We start from the raw sequence: 19935 nt of genomic DNA on the forward strand, positions 1-19935 counted from the left end.
TGCTGGCCTAAATCTCTAGGTCTCTGTCCTCAGCCTCCTGAAAGCTGGGATTAATACTTAGACACTTTGGAATAAATCAATCCATTTTACATAATTTTGGGATTTAGACTCGCTGACAGTTTCCACTGCCCGTGAGCTCACACCAGTTCCTTCAAGTGGAAGGCCTTCTGCTGTTTCCCCTCCCAGTGAGAGATGCCCAGAGGGGCAGCATCTTGCTGCTGCTTAGGTCAAGCTCTATTTCCCCTCCAGCCTACAGTTTGGGGTGGCAGAGGCCACGCCGCCAGGTGCAGCAAGGGCGGGATGCTGGGAAGACCCACCTGCGGTGGCTCTTGCAGGGTTCAGGACAGAGAGGAACTGCCAGGGAGACAGCTGGTGCCTGGTGCCCACATTGGTGCCAGGGCCCAAACACACTACCAGGCAAGATGAAAGGCGAGAAGGCTGCAACTGCCCTCAATCCTGTGTTCTCTTTAATCAACATCCCCCCAAACCTCGGTGCCTACACATTAGCCGCTGCTGCAAGACCCCAAGCCCAGGAAAACGAAACCCATAACCTTGGGATAAAAGTGGCCTGGCATTCTCTTTATGGCCTTGCACCACAGGTGCTGGCAGTCATCCTCAAAGTGACCGCTCTGTCCAGGCTGTTCAGTTTTGGCTTTTCCTCAAACCCGCCTGAACTCAGGGGTCCCATTTTGGGCCCAGGGTGTAGCCCTCACGTGAAGTCTTGAAGCTTGCACCACCCAGACTGACTCAACTGCAGCTTTGGCAAAAATCCCTTACCACCCCATGACTCAGTTTCTCCAACTGCTCACATGGGCAATAACATGAGGCACCAGAGTGGAATGCGGAGGGGGCCAGAGACGGCTCCTCTGCAGTGCGTGTTTTCAGGCGAGGCCCCAGAGGCTAGAGTTTGTGCCTCCCAGAGCGTTCTTTCTGAGCGTGCCCTGCACTGGCCACCGCTTTGGATGCCAATGATTCTGCAAAGTGCACAGGCTGGACTGCGGGGGAGGCACTGTCCGGGTCATTGAGGGCCTCCCTGGGAGACGGCGGGTGCCCGCGATGGTTCCAGGCCCGTTCCCAGTGCCCGCAGCCTGACGCAATCCGACGCGCCCTTGCTGCATGCGGGTGCTGGGGAAACCTTCCCCGCCGTTGCATCACTCCAGCCAGGTCTGCCACGGAGGAGGAGCCGAACCAATCAGCACGCTCGCAGGGCCGGGGGCGGGCTGCTCTGGTACCCACTTGGAGGGCGGCGCGGTTAACCGAGAAGCAAAAGCCAAACGTGATTGGTCAAAAGGGGATTTGCCCCGCCCCAATCACCGAGACAGCTGGAGGCAGCTTGAGGTCCCTCCCGGCCGAAGGGTTTAAAGAGCGCCTCTGGGGGTGCCACTCAGTTGGAGCGTCCGATCGGTGCCAGGCCAGGTGTACGCGTCCGTCGGTCTTTCCGTGCCCGTGCCGGAGACCAGCCCCGGAGGCCGCCTGGGCCCGTCCCTGCGCCCGGCACCATGAAGCAGGAGTCCGCAGCCCAGAGCACCCCGCCTCCCTCACTGTCGCCTGCACCATCCGCGCAGCCCTCCTGGGAGGATGGCGACCCCCAAGCCCTGTGGATTTTCGGGTACGGCTCCCTAGTGTGGAAGCCGGATTTTGCCTACAGCGACAGCCGCGTGGGCTTTGTACGTGGCTACAGCCGCCGGTTCTGGCAGGGAGACACCTTCCATAGGGGCAGCGACAAGATGGTGAGCATCCATCCTACTGTGACTGGAGGAGTGAGGTGGGGTCGGCAGGAGAGTGGGCGCCCATGTCCTGTAATGTCAGGGACTTTGGGCTAACTGAAGGAGATGTGTAAGCCTGGTTTGTGGTTTAAATTTGTGTTCCTGGGGTGTTTGTGTGTGAGCTTGGCGTTTGCACCTGTGGATTCTTGTGTTGATTACCAGTCCGGCCACCCGCTGTTTGCTTCTTCTGCACCTGCCCAGCACTCCCTGTCCCTGTCACTGGATGAATGGCGCCCGCTGAGGTTCGGGGGTTTGGGCCGGCACTTTTTTTATTGAGGTCTACATTTTTCTCTGCTCCCCTCCCCTTCATCCCTCTCCCAAGGTTCCCATGCTCCCAATTTACTCAGGAGATCTTGTCCTTTTCTACTTCCCATGTAGATTAGATCTATGTATGTCTCTCTTACGGTCCTTATTGTAACCTAGGTTCTCTGGGATTGTGATTTGTAGGCTGGTTTTCTTGGGCCGGCACTTTTGGCTGTTGACAAATTATTTCTTCTTCCTCTGCTTCCTCCTCGTCTTCCTCTTCCTCCTCTTTCTTGCCTACTTCTTGCTATGTAGCTTCAAACTTATGGCAGACCCCCTCCCTCTCAAGGCTCTGGAGCACATCATAGGCTCAAGTCACAACAGGATTAAAGCTCAGGGGTGTGTGTGTGTGTGTGTGTGTGTGTGTGTGTGTGTGTGTATGCATATGCATGTGTGCGCACACATGCGCGTGTAGGTGCACTTCTGGAGACTGGACCTGAGGCTTGTGCATGATATGCAAACACCCTGCCACAGCCCTTTTTGGAAGTGCTAATACCTAATTTGTCTCTTTTCAAAATCTTGCTTCCCTTTCTAGCCTGGCCGAGTGGTGACCCTCCTTGAAGATCGTGAGGTAAGTGAGCAGTCAAGAGGGGAGTCCTGGGATCCGATATGCAAGGGTGCAGAAGGTCACTTGTGGGTTAGTGGAAGTGGAGCCTAACTCGGTGCTTCTTGGAGAATCACCTGAGGATCTTATTAAGATGCAGGCCTGAGTCAGGCAGTGGTGGCGCACGCCTTTAATCCCAGCACTTGGGAGGCAGAGGCAGGAGGATTTCAGTGAGTTCGAGGCCAGCCTGGTCTACAAAGTGAGTTCTAGGACAACCAGAGCTGTTGCACAGAAAAACCCTGTCTCACCCCCCCCACACACACACACCTGCAAAAATCTGCAAGCCTGAATTTAGGCGCAGAGTGGCATAAATTCATTAGTTCCTGGGGTGAACGATACACATAGGCCTGCTGGTCGGCTGGGGCAAGGCCACTGATGTCAACCCTTAAGAAAGGTGAAATAGGGGACTGGAGAGATGGCTCAGCAGCTAAGAGCCCTGGCTGCCCTTCTAGAGGTTCAGAGTTTAACTCCCAGCAACCATATGGTGGCTTACACCTATCTGTGGTGGGATCTGATGTCCTCCCCTCGCATCAAGTTTTACATGCAGATAGAGCATTCATTTTCATAAAATAAGTCAATAAATCTTAGCGAAAAGCAAGAAAGGTGAAATAGCCAGGCATGGAGGCTCTTGCCTATAATCCCAGCACCCAGGAAGCAGAGGCAGGTGGTTATCTGTGAGTTCAAAGTTACTTTTGGCTACATAGTGAGTACAAGGCCAGCCTATATGAGACTTTGTCTCAAAAAAAAAATGGAGGGAGGATACTGCTTCTGGGTACCTCAGCTGCAGCCAACCACTTTATTTATTTTTTTAATTTCATGGAGAAGTGGCTCAGTAGTTAGAAGCACTTCCTGCTTTTCCAAAGGACCTGGATTTGGTTCCTAGCACCTACACGGTTGCTCACAATCTGTAACTCCAGTTCCAGGGAATCTGGCCTCTTCTGGCCTCTGAGGTCACCAGGCACACATATGGCTCACAAACCTACATGCAGGCAAAATACTCATACACATAATTTTAAAAATTGTTTATCTGCATGCGTGCTCGTATGCACCTGCTTAGGTCACCTGTGGGGGTAAATCCTTTCATTTCACCATGTACGTCCCAGGACTGAATTTAGGTTGCATGGTAGCAAGCTCCCTACCCCTTGAGCCATCTCCCCACTCTCCCATCTCATTTATAGAGCCCAGTGTGGAGCGTGTCTGGGGTAACATTCTGGAGTGAAGGAGGGACCAGCAGTGGACAGTGTGACTGACTGGAAGTGTCTCTGCTTTTTCCTAGGGCTGCACTTGGGGCGTGGCATACGAGGTTCGAGGGGAGCAGGTAAAGGAGGCCCTGAAGTACCTGAACGTAAGGGAAGCAGTACTTGGAGGTTACGACACTAAGGAAGTCACCTTCTATCCTCAAGACACCCCTGACCAACCCCTCACAGCCCTGGCCTATGTGGCCACTCCACAGAACCCTAGCTACCTGGGCCCTGCTCCAGAAGAGGTCATTGCTACACAGATTCTTTCCTGCCGAGGCTTCTCTGGCCACAACCTTGAGTATTTACTGCGTCTGGCGGACTTCATGCAGCTCTGTGGGCCTCAGGCGCAGGATGCGCACCTGGAAGCCATTGTGGACGCCGTAGGAACAATGTTGCCCTGCTCTTACCTCACCGAGCAGGCTCTGGCACTGGTTTGAGACGCCGAGTCCCAGCAGGGAGTGTCCACGTGGTCACTGGTGAACATCAACATGTAGCACTCGAGACAGACTGGATGGAGCTAGAGAAATATGAGAAGGCAGGGCAGGTGACTGGGGACTTTGTGTCTTCTGGCCCCTGCCTGTCTGCTAGCTTCGGACTCTTCTGGATTGATGCTGACTTTACTACTTGAATCTTTTATTTATTGCACCATGTTGGTGTGGTGGGCAGGGTAGGTGGGGGGCCTGCCCTGGACGTGGGCCCTGCTGTGCGGTGGCTCTGCCCTAGTCCTCTGGTGCCTGACCAGAATCCCCCTGTTGCTGCTGCTAATTCCATACCGCCCAGGCCTCCTCCACGTCCCCAGGGAGCCTCCAAGAGCCTTGATTCTCTGTTCACTCAGACTAACTATCCCCAGCCCTGGAAATGTCACCTCCCCACGTTCCCAGCCTGCCGGATGAGGGGCAGCAGAGAACCAGGAGTGGGGGTCCTTCAAGGACCAAGGTCCAGCATCCCTCTTCACCGCCTGGGAACCGGGGCAGCACTGGAGCCTATGCACAGACACAGCTGCTCGGACTGGGCCTCTTTCCCCATTCAGTTTCATTCCCCTGTCCTTCTGTCTGTCCTTCTGTCTGTCTGGATCACTGGTAGACCTGTGGAAACATCACTACAGGTCCTCATCCCTTCTCAGTCTGTCCTACACTATTATCCATAAACAATCTTTAATTCCCTTTGCCAGAATGTGTTCCGTCTTTGTGTGGGGCTTGGGTGAGTGATCATGGGGAGGGACAAGGCTCCCTCTCCTCTGCCGTCTCCTGGCACCTGGACAGGGAGGGCAGGTGCCACTGTTTTCAGGGCTTTGTGTACACAAATGCTGGAACTCCGCCTGCCAGCCTGGGAGCGGCAAGCTTGCCCCTGCCCTGGGACCCTGTGCTCCACCCTCCCCAGCTGTCCCAAGGAGGCTGGTTTGCTTGGTGCTCACACTAGAGTTTCCTTCATCTTTAGGGCCAGCCACTGTCTCTTTCTGAAAGCCCCTTCAGATCATGGCTACTTATTGAGGGGCGCCTGGACTGGGGTATGAGGATGATAGCTTCTGAGCAATGTCTAGAGAAGGGTGCTGTGGCCTGGAATTGATCCTTTGTTCCCAGTCTTCTGGGGACGCAGTGTTGGCTGGCCCTTCTGATCTGACCTGTCAAGACTAGCCACAGTGGTCCTTTTTCCACTCCTTGTTTACCCTCTGTATGTCCCTTCTCATCCCCTGACTCCTGGGACAGGTTCCAGCTCCAAGATCTCAGCCTGACTAGAAGTGAATGTCCCCCTAGAGCCACTCCTAGATGAGTGGCCTTTGCAGCAATAAAGTGTGAGTCCAATCTAGTCCCTCCCCTCACTGCCCAGTGCCAGGGAGGAAAGTGCTCAGCCCTAGAGCTGCTGTTCTCTCTCTCTCTCTCTCTCTCTCTCTCTCCCCCTCTCCCTCCCCCTTTTTCCGAGACAGGGTTTCTCTGTGTAGCCCCAGCTGTGCTGGAACTCAGAGATCCATCTGCCTCTGCTTCCCAGGTGCTGGGACTAAAGGCATGCGCCACCACCACCACCTGGCTCTAAACTATCTCTTTAGGGGATGCTATCTATAAATGGTGGATGGGGACAAGTGGGTGGTGTGTGTTGCTACTGCTTTTGTGGCCAGTGCCCTGACGGTCTGGGTGTCCCCAGCAGGGTCATCTCTGACTAGAATGCCTGGGAAGAATGCCATACTGAGTTGTGTGCCTATGTTTTGATGGCCTCGTGTCTTGGCCATTGATGGGAACAGTGTGGACTATAGCCAGGTTCTTCTGGGAACCTGATCAGGACGACACTACAGGAGGCAGTTGGTGTCAGCGAGCTCTTGGCATCCATTCCCTGGGTCCCCTGGGGCAAGGCAGACTCCAGCTCTGCTTGCCCTGGATGAGAAGGCAGCAAGAAGGGGTGTAGAAGGCTGTGTGTCAGCTCACATGGACCGCCATGTTTTTTCTTATTTTGGTGGGGGTACTGGAAAGTGAACACAGGCCCTTTTATATACAGACAAGTGCTCTACCACTGAACCACATCCTTAGGCTTTTTTTCTTTTGATTTGAAACAGGATCTTAGTAAGCTGTCCAAGCTGGTCTTGAACTCACAATGTAGGTCAGGCAGGCCTTGAACTTGCAACCCCTCTGCCTCAGACTCCAGAGTGATGGAGGTTGCGATTTACCCCTTACTACTTATGCTAAAGCTATCGTTCTTCAAGCCACATGTCACACACAGTTCTAGACATGTTGGGGATGCAGCTTAAAGGAGTCCCCCTCAAGGAACTCGGAGTCTAGAACTGGTAGTGATAGTTCTACATGAAATGTGACCACTTAAACAGGTCCCTAAACAAGTCAGTGGACAGTCAGGGAAGCTTGATTGGGTGAGGGAGCTCCAAAAAGAAACCCCAGGGATAGCGATTCAGGGAACACTGTGTGCCTGAGGGGGAGACAAGGTCAGATGGGCTAGCACACAGAGGGAACATGGGGCCAGACAGGTGGCAGCCCAGAGGCTGGCCAGAGAGGTGAATTGTGCCAGGCTGTGGCTGTGCATGCCTCCTGAGTCAGCGGAGGGCCCTGGCAGAGCATGAGCAGGAAAGGGATGCGAGTAAGAAACACTGACTGGCTGGTCAGATCGCAGGGAGGGAAAGCTGCTGGCTGGAGGTAAAAGTGGCCTGAGCCAAGGCAGCCACACGGACAAGAATGGATCTGAGAGCAGAGGTGAGACCAGAGCTTGGTGCTAGGTTGGAGGAAGCAGAGCAAAGAACTGAAGACACGCAGATTAAATGGAGACTCCATTTCCTCTCAAAGTCTCCCCTCTACACTGAGGGGTTTCAGGGGCCTCGGTGGGAGGAAGCTCAGGAATGGCGAGGATACGCAGGGGGCACAGACATCTCAGGAACTCTGGCAGCTGCAAGGAGAGAGAAGCAGACAGTAACTGAGGCTCGGGAGGCATCTGACCTGTCTCTGCATCCACTCTGTAACAAAATCTCATCGCATGTAGCATGTGGAGAACTCTATTACATCCCTGTTGAAATGGGGGGGGGGGAATGCTTCATAAATTTCCTGAGAAGCTTTGAGGACCCCCTGAGATTCCTGGCTCATATTCTGAAAGTTCCTGAGAGGAGCATTTCTTTTTTATTAAAAATTATCTCATTAAAAATATTAGCCAGGAGCCGGGCGGTGGTGGCGCATGCCTTTAATCCCAGCACTCGGGAGGCAGAGGCAGGAGGATCTCTGAGAGTTCGAGCCAGCCTGGTCTACAAGAGCTAGTTCCAGGACAGGCTCCAAAAGCTACAGAGAAACCCTGTCTCGAAAAACAACAACAAAAAAAAAACAAAAACAAAATATTAGCCAGGTGTGGTTTTGCATGCCTTTAATCCCAGTACTAGGGAGGCAAAGACAGGCGGATCTCCGAGTTTGAAACCAGCCTGGTCTACAGAGAGAGTTCCAGGAATGACAGACAGGGCTACACAGAGAAACCCTGACTTGCTGGGCAGTGGTGGCGCACTCCTTTAATCCCAGCACTCGGGAGGCAGAGGCAGGCGGATCTCTGGGAGTTCGAGGCCAGCCTGGTCTACAAGAGCTAGTTCCAGGACGGGCACCAAAGCTACAGAGAAACCCTGTCTCGAAAAACCAAAAAAAAAAAAAAAAAAACCCTGATTTTAAAAAAACAAAACAAAACAAGATTGTCTTTTATGTGTGAGTGTTCTGCCTCGTATCTGTGCATCACATGCATGCAGAGGCGACAGGAGGATGCCAGGTGCCCTGGAGCTGGACTTACAGCTCCTTATGAACTGGAAATAGAACCCTAGTCCTCTGGAAGAGCAGCCAGTGCTTGAGCCGCTGAGTCATCGCTCCAGCCCCCTCTCCTCACTAAGGAGCTCTGACTGGCCTGGAACTCCCCAAGATCCACTTGCCTCTGCCTCCTGAGCAATTGAAAGTGTGTGCCACCACATTCTGCCTTGACCACAAATTCCTTTTGGTTTTTTCCTCAGCTGGAAGAGACTTGAGCACGTCGGAAGATGGGGTGCTGACCTTACCATTTCAGAGTGTTCGTATTCGGGCATCTGTACTGGCCTGCCCTTGGGGTCCTCACAGGATCCGTCCTCAGCTGCAGCCACTAAGAGCACCTCCTGTGCACACATTCGCTGTTCCCCTTCAAAAGATGGGCTTTGCCCACCTCCTGTCTCTCCCTCCCTCGCCTCCTCCCCCCTCCTCTCCCTCTCCCTCCCTCCATTTCTCTTCCTACACTCTTGTCCCCAATGACCAGTCTCTACCCTCCCCACCGCCCCTCTGCCCCTTCTCTCTCCTCTTCGGATAACCTCCTATGTGAGCCATTGCGCATGGTGTCACTTCTCTTTGCTGCAGTTTTTTGTGGTTTGGTTTTGTTTTTTAATGACAACACAGGGCTCTCCTAAACCACCCTGCCCACCCCAGAAGGCTATTTCAGTGTGGCTTATTGAGCCTGCAGCAGTCCATAGGGCTCTGGACCTTTCTGTTGGGGGACAAACAGCCCATCCTCATGCTTGGGGACTGGGCAAAACTGCTTGGTTCTGGTGACACATGATTGGTATAGTTAAAGGAAAGGGTTTTGTTTTGCTGCTTCTTCTTCTTCTTCTTCTTCTTCTTCTTCTTCTTCTTCTTCTTCGTCGTCGTCTTCTTCTTCGTCTTTTTTTGGTTTATTGCTGTCCTGGAACTCTCTCTGTAGACCAGGCTGACCTTGAACTCACTGAGACCCACCTGCCTCTGCCTCCTAAATGCTCAGATTAAAGGCGTGTGCCACTCCTGCCTGGAAGAAGGTTTTCGTTGTGGATGAGAGAGAGGAAGAACAGGCAGAAGCATCTGGAAGAGTCCAGAGCAGAGAGAGAAAGAAATAGATTGAACATGGTCAGGGCTGTCGAGAGAGAGAGAGAGAGAGAGAGAGAGAGAGAGAGAGAGAGAGAACATTGAGAATTATGAGATTGAGTAACTGTGGGGAGGGAAGCTGGGGGAGTTCAGGGAGGGGAGCAGGTGAGAAGGGCTAGGAAGCTAGCATGAACTCTGAAATACAGAACAGGTACTGTGTTGGGCCCTAAAGCCCCACCAAGGAGGAGGTCGCCCCAAGAGACATTCACAACTCGGTTGATGCAATAGCAAGAGGAATTTTTTATTCTGCCGCGGCAGAGGTCCCCCAGCCTCGAGAGGAGAAGGACGACTGCTTTGTCTATTACAAGCTCTTTTAAAGGAAAAAACCACAAAATCAGGGAGGGGGGAGTACAAAATCAAAGGGAAAGCCCAAAAATCATTTGTCTACTATTTTGACTAGTTCATTTAACAGTCAGCTAACTCTACTTAATCAATGTTGTAACAGTTACAAGGAGGAGCCTTGATCAATGTCATGGTTACAAGGAGGAGCCTTGATCAATGTTATGGCGGTTACAAGGTCGTCTCACCCCAGTTCCAGGGTCCGGGTCTATACAATGGAGATGGAAAGTACTCAAAGCTCTCATGCATGTGTTGTTGGTTACCAGGGCCCTGGTTCCCAGGAAGGGGGGGTGCAGTAGTGCTAAGGTGCCTCTAAGTCTTTCAACTGATTGGTCCTTGAGATCCTGAAGGAGCGATCTGGTGTGCACCACAGACAGCCATCTGTCCCTTCTGCCCGTGACAAGGGAAGTAATTCTTTTGGTAGAGGGGAACCCGGTGCACAAGTTCCTGAGGAATGCTGGCTTTTATTAGCTGTCAGAGATCCTCCTATAGTCCAGGTTGAGTCCACGCGTGCATTTCTGGACCGCCTCTCGGGGTTTGGGGGATTGGAGTGGGGATTGGAGTTTCCTTTGGACCTGCCAGGGAGTCAGCCGACTTCATCAGCTGAGGACCCGGAAGCTACCTTGGGGTGAGATAAAGGAGGAAGTGACTTTTTTAAAAACAGGGAAGTCGTGTTCTCTGGTGGTGTTTTTGTTTTCGCATGCCTTTCCTCTCACAGAAGGAGCTCTTGTTTTTGTTCTTTTTGTTGGTTTTGTCTCCCTAAAGCCAGTGTGGAGAGATGCCTTCAGGACAAGAGCTGGCAGGAACCTTCTGTGACCTGCAATCCAGCAAAGACTGGCGTCAACTGAAGGAGAGCCAGGGCCCAGAAGGTGGCGGGGATCCCTGCCTCTCTGCAGTTGGCTACAAAGGTGAGGCAGGCAGAAGGGAGGAGACCGAAGACTTCAAATTGTGCTGGGAGTCACTTCCCCATAGAGTCCTGGCAGGAGGAAGGTGGCGACCACATTTGGTCTTTACACCATTCCAGAGCTGGCGGCCTTTGGGCAGCTTCTCTGTGTTGCCCACACTGAGTCCCGGAGAGACTCCTTTGGGAGTTGTGTTCTCCTGAAGAGAGCGGAGGTGGTGACCGGCAGACAAGCAGAAGTGGGAACACTTCCCCTACCCCAAGCCTGCTTCTGCAGAAGGGCCTGGTATGCCGAAGCCTGAATCTTGCTTCAGTGCCTAAGACTGAACTAGGGGTGGCAGGACCATGGGGAGGGCATCCCTGAGGGCCAGAGCGGGCGCTCCAGGCACAGCCTCCTGCCGGTGGTTGGTGACCACGTACCCCAGAGTGCCCAGAACGGGCCTAGTTTACTCTGTTGGTAAATTATGACTTTGTCTTCAGAAGTGTCCCAGTTTAGACTGTTAATAACACGGTGGCCCTAGGCAACTGGTCCCAAACAGGGTAGCTTTATTAGCAGATTCAGACATTATCAAAGGAGCTTGGCCGAAGTCAGCACGCTGGCTTTCCTGACATAGTTACCGGGCCTTCACCCCACAGCTGAGAGGCAGAGGCCCAGCTCAGACACTGCCTGGGGCCTGGGAAGGCTGGACTCCTCTGTCCTTCCTCCTGCAGATCATGCAGAGTTTTCCTGTCCTCCTCAGGCCCACTCACCGCTTCACCAGGCCCCGGGCATGTCCTGGATTATGAGGAGGGTGGTGCACCTGACGGACTCCAACCGCGCAGAGCTTCCTCCAGCTTGTATTCTTGTTGAAGCCATTCTAAGTTTAACCAAAACTTGATCTCCTTGATGGAGAATCCCATAGAAAATTACCAAAACTCTACTCTAGGAACCAAAGGTCACGATGTCTGAGCTCACTTGGAGCCTGAGGTCAAGACGCCCCAGCTAACTTAGCTTTCTGTTAAACTGTCTGCTCACGCCGAACCCCCACCAGCTGCTGAGTGAGAGACCGTGATGTGGCTTTTGCTCAGCACCTGGAACTCCACTACACTTGGTCCCAAACCCCTGAGTGTTGTCCCAGCTGACTGGAATAAAGACTTGCAGCTGGCTATAAACCCTGTCTGAGTCTTCCGCCCTGCTGGGCTCCCGGTAACCGCCAGCCCTTCCTAGCGGTGCCGTCTTTACCTAGGCCTCCCTCTCCTCTTGTGGACAGGGACCGCACTCACACTGCTGCCTCCTCCTGGCTGCTCCACTGCCTAGCACTGGGCTCTCTCTGCCAGCCGGCTGCTTGCTGCTTCAGACCTGGCTGCCCACCTGCCCCCAGCATGAGCTAAGGCACACACCCCTAGCCCTACACAGTAGAACGAAGGCAGCATGTCTCCACCATGTTGGCATCTGCGCTACCCTCACTACACTTACCTTTATTTACCCATTGCCCAGACTGCGGCTGAGACCTTTGAACTCATCTACCTTCCCAGCTCTTGTCTGATGCTAGGACGATGACCGCTCCAAGTTACGGCTGAGGGAAAGGTTTTATTGTAGAGATGAGGGAGCGAGCATACAGCCAGAGGCATCTGGAAAAATCCAGAGCAGAGAGAGAAAGGAGTAGACTAAGCATGGCCAGCAGACTGGACCTGGCCATGAGAGGAGAGAGGAAGAGGAAGAAAAAAAGAGAGTCAAGAGAGAGTATGGCCAAAATGGCAGGGTTAGATGGGAACAAACGCCGGGGGAAGGGAATTCATGAACTAGAGAAGTTTCGGGTAGGGTAGGGGTGGGGTGAGAAGAGCTCTAGCCTGGAGGCCAGTATGTGCCTTGATACACCAATAAGCACCCCAGATAGCCATTTGGGTTTTGGCCAGGACAGCTCTGAGGTTGGTGTATTTATTTTCTGCATCATTCTACCTGCCAATCTACCCACGCACACTGTCAGCCTTCGAGTCCCTGGAACCTGGGTCTTGCTCCCTCCCCCCACCCCCTGGCCTTGGCCTGCTCCCCACTCCATAACCTAAGCTTCCTGATGTCACCTCCCACTCCTCCCAACTCGGATGCCCTCGGTTGCCCTTCACCTCCCTCTTTCCCCTTCACACCCAGCTTGGCATCCCGCTGCTCCTGTACCAGGCTGGCTAGTGCCCTTCTCTGTGAACCTTCTTTCACCTCTGTTTGCTTCTGTCTTGTGCCCAGCGTGTGTTAACATGACCTGCTAGGGGCGGCTGCACTAACCGGACATGTGGGAAATGGCTGTCTGAACGCAAAGTCATTCATCACCTTGGCGGGAAGGAGCCCATAGAAGGCTCGCCCGTAGGCAAGGGCTCTGAGCCTCCTCTCCTGTCATATTTAGTCTGAATGTCATTCCAAACCCAGGGATGTGGGCTGGGAGACGTGGCAAGGGCAGACCAGCCAGGCATGGTCAAGGGCCTGATTCTCTCCTTCAGTCTGTGTGAGACTCGAGTATTCTTAGAAGAGGACTGCATTTTATTGTCAGGTCCAAAGGGTGCCCCATTTCCCCTGAAAATGGGAGGTTCATTGACGAGGTCCAGAATTGGTTCAATTCAAGCTGAACTATACAGAAGGATCTCTGGCAGTTAGATAAAAGCCAGCGTTCCTTGAGAACTTGTGAAACAGGCTCCGGTCAGTCCGAAGGAGTCTTTTTCCCTTGCCTCTGGCAAAAGCGCTGTTACTGGTAGTTACACATCAAAGTCCACAGTAGCCTGCAGGCTTCCCCAGTCCCTTCTCACAGTACTGCTAAATATCTCAAAGCCCATCAAGCCTCCTGGCCCTTCTCATCCTTGCTCCTCTCCACTATTCTAGCCCCCAGGTAGTTCCAAACCTCCCCATTTATTTATTTATTTATTTATTTATTTATTTGATTTTTTTTTTCAAGACAGGGTTTCTCTGTGTAGCTATGGAACCTATCCTGAAACTCCCTTTACAGACTAGGCTGGCCTTGAACTCAGAGATCCACTGGCCTCTGCTCCCGAATGCTGGGATTATAGTACGCCACCAACCGCCTGGTCCCAGGCCTCCCATTTATAAGGTTTCCCTACTCTGCTAGTCTCTACTTTTGTCTTTTTTGCTGTTCCCCTGTTATTCCACCCCACCCCACCCCCATTTCCCTAACCCTGGGCATGTCTTTTTTTTTCTCCTCTTCTTGCATGCCCAGAGAAGCTCTTTGTAGCCATTCCTTGAACTCTCACTCTGACTGTGGCATCAAGCTGCTCCCCCAGCCCCTCCCCCAGCCTACGATCTCTTTTCCTAACCTATGTAGCTCGTGGGTGTTGAGGGAGCAGAGGACTTGGATCAGTAATGTACCGTGCTGTGATTGCATCCTTCACAGAGTCTACAGCCCGCACCGGTCCTGTTCCCAGCCTGGAGAGGACAGGAGAGAGATGGGGCGCTGGCTGGGAGGGACACTGAGTCAGGATGGAGTGAGCGGGCACTGAGCTGGTATGGAAAACTATGCCATTCATTCCTGGCCCAGGGCATCCCCAAAGGAGCATAGACCCAGGACACTCAGAGTCTAGCAGGCAAGAAAGAACACCAGTGGGGTATTGGGGCTCTTTCCGTTCAGGGTCCTGCACCTCTGTTCTCTCATCCTGAACGTCACTTAGATATCACCTCCCTTGGGAAGCTGTCCTTGCATCTCAACTCCCGGCAACCACCAAGGTCTGGTCTCGACTCTGACGTGCGTCTCTGATACTCGTCCCTTCTCTTTGTACATCGCTCACACCCTTCTTGTTGGTTCCTATCTATCTTGTACTGTGGATGAAATGCTGGACCTTCAGACTGCCAGGCAAAAATTCTACCACTGAGCTATGCCCGAATACCCATCTCCTTCCTGTTCTTGTTATCTCCTCGGCGGACTGTGAGCCGTTGGTGCCAGACTATGTCTGTCCTGAAATGTCCCAGAGGAGCCTGCGTATAGCAGGGGGTTCATGTCTTATACTGGAGAATGAAAGGCCTCTCCTCAGCAAGAGGCTTTCACTGTTCAGAGTGGGTGGAGTTGGAGGGGCTGCCATTCAGAAGAGGGCTATGTAGCCAAGGTAGGCTGGGTAGGGCTTCGAGAAGAAGTCGATTTACCCAGGGTAAATCCAGGTCACCCTGGACCTGGGCACTACTGTTTAAATGCAGAACAAGGGTGTGAGAGTGTAAAACTTTAAGACAATTCTGAAGCCATTTCTGACAATTCTGAGCCCTCTTGGTCTCAGCAGTAATGCCCCCCCCCTTCCCCCCGGGAACCAAGGACCTAACAGTTACACATGCATATATGTTCTCCAGAAATTGGGGCAAGAGAATCTTTCATATGTTGACTCAGTTCCTGAACAATTACCCACACACGTGTGTTTTGACTCAGTCCCTGGGAAATGGGGTCAAAGTGACCTCTTATCTCATCTGATCTGGCAACAGCTCTCCAGCCAATTATTGGTAACAGCCCTTTTGAATAAGCCAATCACAATAGTCAAAGAACAACCCCTACACACCCCCTTACTTCTGTGGCTTTTTCCTTTAAAAGTAGCCTGTACCAGCTGTTCGGGGTCTCTTGGCTTCCCAGAGGGTGAGGGACCCTGTCATGACAGAATTAATAAAATCCTCATGCTTTTACAACAGCTGTGGTGTGAGAGGCGGTCTCTGGGGGCGACTCCTCCTCGGTGTTTGGACTCTAGGGTCCAACAACAGTCTAGAGGTTCCTGTTTGAAGCTGTGATTTTGGGTTGCTTATTGGTGGGTTAGTTTGGTTTTTTTTCGAGACAGGGTTTCTCTGTGTTGTAGTATGGAGGAGCAGGTTACGTCCCACCTGGCTAGCTTAACCCCTGAAATAACCACAAAGAAATTGTATTAATTAAATTACTGCCTGGCCCACTATATCTAGCCTCTTCTTGGCCAACTCTCACATCCTGATCTAACCCATTTCTGTTAATCTGTGTATCACCATGAGGTCATGGCTTTCTAGGAAAGATTCAGCGTCTCTGATCTGGCGACTTCATGGCTGCTCTCCCTGTCTGCCTTCCTCCTCCCAGCATTCAGTTCTGTCTTCCCGCCTATCTAAGTACTGCCCTATCAGTTTCTTTATTTAACCAATGAAAGCAACACAAATACAGAAGGACCTCCTACAACACTGTGTAGTTCTGGCTATCCTGAAAATTGCTCTGTAGACCAGGATAGCCTCAAACTCACAGAGACCTGCCTGCTTCTGTCTCCTGAGTGCTGGGATTAAAGACGTGCGCCACTACCACCCAGCTAAGCTGTGTGTCTTTGACAAAGCACCTTTTCTCTCTGGGCATCTCAAATGTAAACTGAAAAGTCCCAGAAAGACAAGGGCTCTAACTGGGTGCAGTGGACAATGGCTTTAGTTCTTGTCATTGAGGAGGCTGAGATAGGAAGGAATACGAGACAGCGTGGGCAACACAGAGAGACCCGGCTCAATAGAATGAGGATGGGTAAGAGGGAGGGGGAAGAGTGGGGAGCATGATGGCTCCTGCACGTGATCCCTGCACTTAAGAGGCTAAGGATGGAAGATAGTGAGTTTGAAGCCAGCCTGGGCTATAAGTGAAACTCTGTTTTCTAAAACCAGTTAACCAATAAACTCCCCTAAGAAAACAACCAGTGTGGGGCTGGAGAGATGGCTCAGCTGTTAAGAGCATTGCCTGCTCTTCCAAAGGTCTTGAGTTCAATTCCCAGCAACCACATGGTGGCTCACAACCATCTATGATGAGGTCTGCTGCCCTCTTCTGGCCTGCAGGCATATACACAGACAGAACATTGTATACATAATAAATAAATAAATAAATATTTTTTAAAAAAAGAAAACAACCAGTGTAGACAGAAGACTACACTTTCGTCTCCCAGCTGCAGACCTAAATAATCACACAGACACTCTATTAATTATAACACTGTTTGGCTGGTGGCTCAGGCATATTCTTAGCTAGCTCTTACATCTTAAATGAACCCATTTCTGTTAGTCTATGTATTTTCACATGGCCTTAACTCATTTTCTACATGTCTTGTTTCCTTAGCAGCTGGCTGGCTGGAATCTGCTGGACTCTACCTACTCTCTCTCTATATCTCTGTTCAGAATACCTGTCTGCTGCTAAGCCATTGGCCAAAACAGTTTTATTCATCAACCAATAAAAGTAACACATATACAGAAAGTCATCCCACATCAAAGTAGGGCTCCATTTACCAGCTGTAGGTCTTGGCTGGGTGTGTCCATGCACACCTGTTATTCCAACAGTCAGGAGGCTGAGGCAGGAGGATTGCCACAAATTCAAAATTCAAGGCCAGTCTGGACTACATAGCAAGTTCTAGATCAGCTGGGCCTCTTAAGAAACAATGTTTTTAAAAAGTAAACAAACAAAATGAAAAGAAAAGGAAAAAAAAACAAGACAATAGCCCCCTCACTCTGGGCTGCAATGTCCTCATCAGCAAAATAAGACAGTTAAGCATGGCTGCTCCAGGTTCTGGAATGAGATAACCAGGGGGAAGCACTCCCTGCACTTTAAACCGCTGTGTGGATGCTGACCGCTTTCATGTCACCAGCTCTATGATCCCTTCCACTAGAGTGACACACCACAAGAGCAAGAGTTTGTGTCTCCCAATTTGTTACTGTATCCTTGGTGTCTAGCTCAGAGCCTGGCTTATCGCAGGCTCTCAAGGCCTGTGACTAAGAGTTGAATGGGACAGACACTTCGTGAGTGAGTGAGTCAACCCACTCAGCAGGGCAGCTAGTTTTGACTTGGGTGGTGGGAAAAGGCAGAGTGGGAGGCAGCAGGGAACAGGGCTGAAGTGTTCTCTGGGCTTCCCAGGCTCTGACCTTTCTCCACTCCTCACTCCCAACCCCAGGCAAAGGGGAGGGCTGGCTGCAGCCCAAGGCTGCTGACTTTTTTATCAACAGCACAGTTGTGGGTCACTACGTAGTCAGCAGCATCTGATGCAGCTAAATATATCTTCTGGGACCACACAGCCAGCTCCTAAAAGCCACACGAACCAGGGACCATACTGCTCATTCTTCTGGGTCTTGTTCTGACCCCAGAACCCTGTTATCCCCAGGGAGCAAACAGCCAGTCCTGGTCCCATCTGGAGTGGCTGGCTGAGTCCGTGTGGAGAGTTTCATCTTGGACAGAGTCAAAGATGAAAGGGCAGGAACTCTAACTGTCCAGCTGGGGAGAGCAGAAGGCTTCATCTCCCTTTGTTCTTGTGTTTGTTTATGAACAGTATTTCTTAATTTGAGATGACATTTTACTTTTAAAAATATTTATTTTTATTTTATGTGTGTGAGTGTATTATTTAAAGATCTACTTATTGTTTTTATTTTGTGTGTATGGTGTTCTACCTGTAGGGAAGCCTATGTATCATATGTGTACAGTACCCATGGAGGCCAGAAGAGGGTATCAGTTCCTCCGGACGTGGAATCACAGACAATTGTGAATGACCATGGGGGTGCTGGGAATTGAATTCAGGTCCTCTGTAAGAGCAACCAGTACTCTTAATGGCTGAGTCACCTCTTTGGCCCTGTTACTTTATTTTTGAAGAAGGGGCCCATGCAACTCAGCCTGGTTCTTGATTTTACTATGAAGCTGGAATTTCTGATCCTCCTGCTTCCACTCCCCAAGTACTGGAATTATCGCTTGTTGCAGACCACACCTAGTTTTATGTGGAGCTAGGGATGAACTCCAGGGTTTCATGCATGCTAGGCAAGCACTTCACTAACTAACTGAGCCATATCCCAGGCCCGTGGCTGATTGGTTCCCAGCACCCATGTGGCAACTCACAACTGTCACTAACTCTAGTTCCAGGGGATCTAGCACCCTCTTCTGGCCTATGAAGGCACTAGGCAAATGTGACATACTCATACACATAAAACTGTAAGAAAAATATCCTTCCTTTTTTTAATATGTATATTTTTATGGTTTATTTAACTTTATTTTATGTGCATTGGTGTGAAGGTGTCAGATCCCCTGCAACTGGATCTTCAGACAGTTGTGAGCTGCCATGTGGGTGCTGGGAATTGAACCCAGGTCCTCTGGAAGAACAGTCAGTGCTCTTAACCACTGAGCCATCTCTCCAGCCCCTATCCTTCCTTTTTTTAAAAGGTGTGGGGGGGGGGCTGGGAGATGGCTCAGAGGTTAAGAGCATTGCCTGCTCTTCCAAAGGTCCTGAGTTCAAGTCCCAGCAACCACATGGTGGCTCACAACCATCTGTAATGAGGTCTGGTGCCCTCTTCTGGCCTGCAGGCATACACACAGACAGACTATTGTATACATAATAAATAAATAAATATTTAAAAAAATAAAAGGTGTGTGTGTGTGTGTGTGTGTGAAGTCGGGTGGCACACTTCTGCAATCTAGCAATTGGAAGGTGAGGGCTGTTAGCCCTGTCCGTGCCATTCTGTGAAGCCCCTCCATTTTGATTGTTCCTAAATGTCTTAGGTTTTGGAGCCTGTCCTGGAACTAGCTCTTGTAGACCAGGCTGGTCTCGAACTCACAGAGATCCGCCTGCCTCTGCCTCCTGAGTGCTGGGATTAAAGGCGTGTGCCACCACCGCCCGGCAACCATGGCAACTCTTACAAAGGAAAACATTTAACTGCAGCTGGCTTACAGTTTCAGAGGTTTATTCCTGTCGTGATCTGAAAGGAAATGGCCCTCAAAGGAAGTGGCACTATTAAGAGGTGTGGCCTTGTTGGAGGAAGTGGGGTGAGGCTTTGAGGTATCCTATCTGGTGTCTCAGTTTACTTCCTGTTGCCTGCAGGTCAAAATGTAGGACCCTCAGCTCCTTCCCCAGCACCATGTCACACCGTGATGATAATGGGCCAAATAAACCTCTGAAAATGTAAGCCATGTAAGCCTTATAAAGGGTTACCATGGTCATGGTGTCTCTTCACAGCAGAAGAAACCCTAACTAAGACAAATCCATCATGTTCATGGCAAGGCGCATGCTGGCATGCAGGAAGACACGATCGTGGAGAAGCTGGGAGGAGACTGCCACATGAGGCCTCACTTGAGCATGTGAGACCTCAGAGCCTGGCTCCACAGTGGCACACTTCCCCCAACAAGGTCACGCCTCCTAACAGTGCCTCTCCCTGTGGACCAGGCATTCAAACACATGAGTATATGTGGGCCATTTCTATCTAAAATAGCACACTAAAGTAGTTTGGTTTCCAGAACTGTAATAATTTATCTAGGGTCTTGTCCTTCTTGCTCTACTTGAATCGAGTAACACTTGTCACCTGATTTTTTAAAAATATTTACTTATTTATTATGTATACAATATTCTGTCTGTGTACATCTGTGTAGAATATGCATTTCTGGTGCCTTTGGAGGCCAGAAGGGGGAGCCAGAGCCCCTGAAACTGGAGTTTCAGAGGGTTGTGAGCT

The 19935-nt window shown here is 51.2% G+C and overlaps 1 protein-coding gene across 1 annotated transcript; it reads left to right on the forward strand.

Annotated features, from left to right (window-relative positions):
• Window positions 1-1320: 1320 nt before the first annotated feature.
• Window positions 1321-5079, forward strand: Chac1 (ChaC glutathione specific gamma-glutamylcyclotransferase 1). Its single transcript, XM_041679026.1, has 3 exons — window positions 1321-1730; window positions 2605-2640; window positions 3950-5079. The coding sequence occupies exons 1-3, from the start codon at window positions 1500-1502 to the stop codon at window positions 4349-4351; spliced, it is 669 nt and encodes a 222-aa protein (XP_041534960.1). The 5' UTR covers window positions 1321-1499; the 3' UTR covers window positions 4352-5079.
• Window positions 5080-19935: the final 14856 nt, after the last annotated feature.

The sequence above is a fragment of the Microtus oregoni genome, unplaced genomic scaffold, assembly GCF_018167655.1.
Source record: "Microtus oregoni isolate MIOR12 unplaced genomic scaffold, Mior012 000031F_ref0000149, whole genome shotgun sequence".
In the NCBI taxonomy this organism is placed as follows: Eukaryota; Metazoa; Chordata; class Mammalia; order Rodentia; family Cricetidae; genus Microtus; species Microtus oregoni.

Bases quoted from the DNA above. Each gene is read 5' to 3' on its own strand.
- Chac1 (XM_041679026.1), top strand. From the start codon at position 1,500: ATGAAGCAGGAGTCCGCAGCCCAGAGCACCCCGCCTCCCTCACTGTCG. The intron at 1,731-2,604 runs GTGAGCATCCAT...TTCCCTTTCTAG, and splicing joins ATAGGGGCAGCGACAAGATG to CCTGGCCGAGTGGTGACCCT. The intron at 2,641-3,949 runs GTAAGTGAGCAG...GCTTTTTCCTAG, and splicing joins CCCTCCTTGAAGATCGTGAG to GGCTGCACTTGGGGCGTGGC.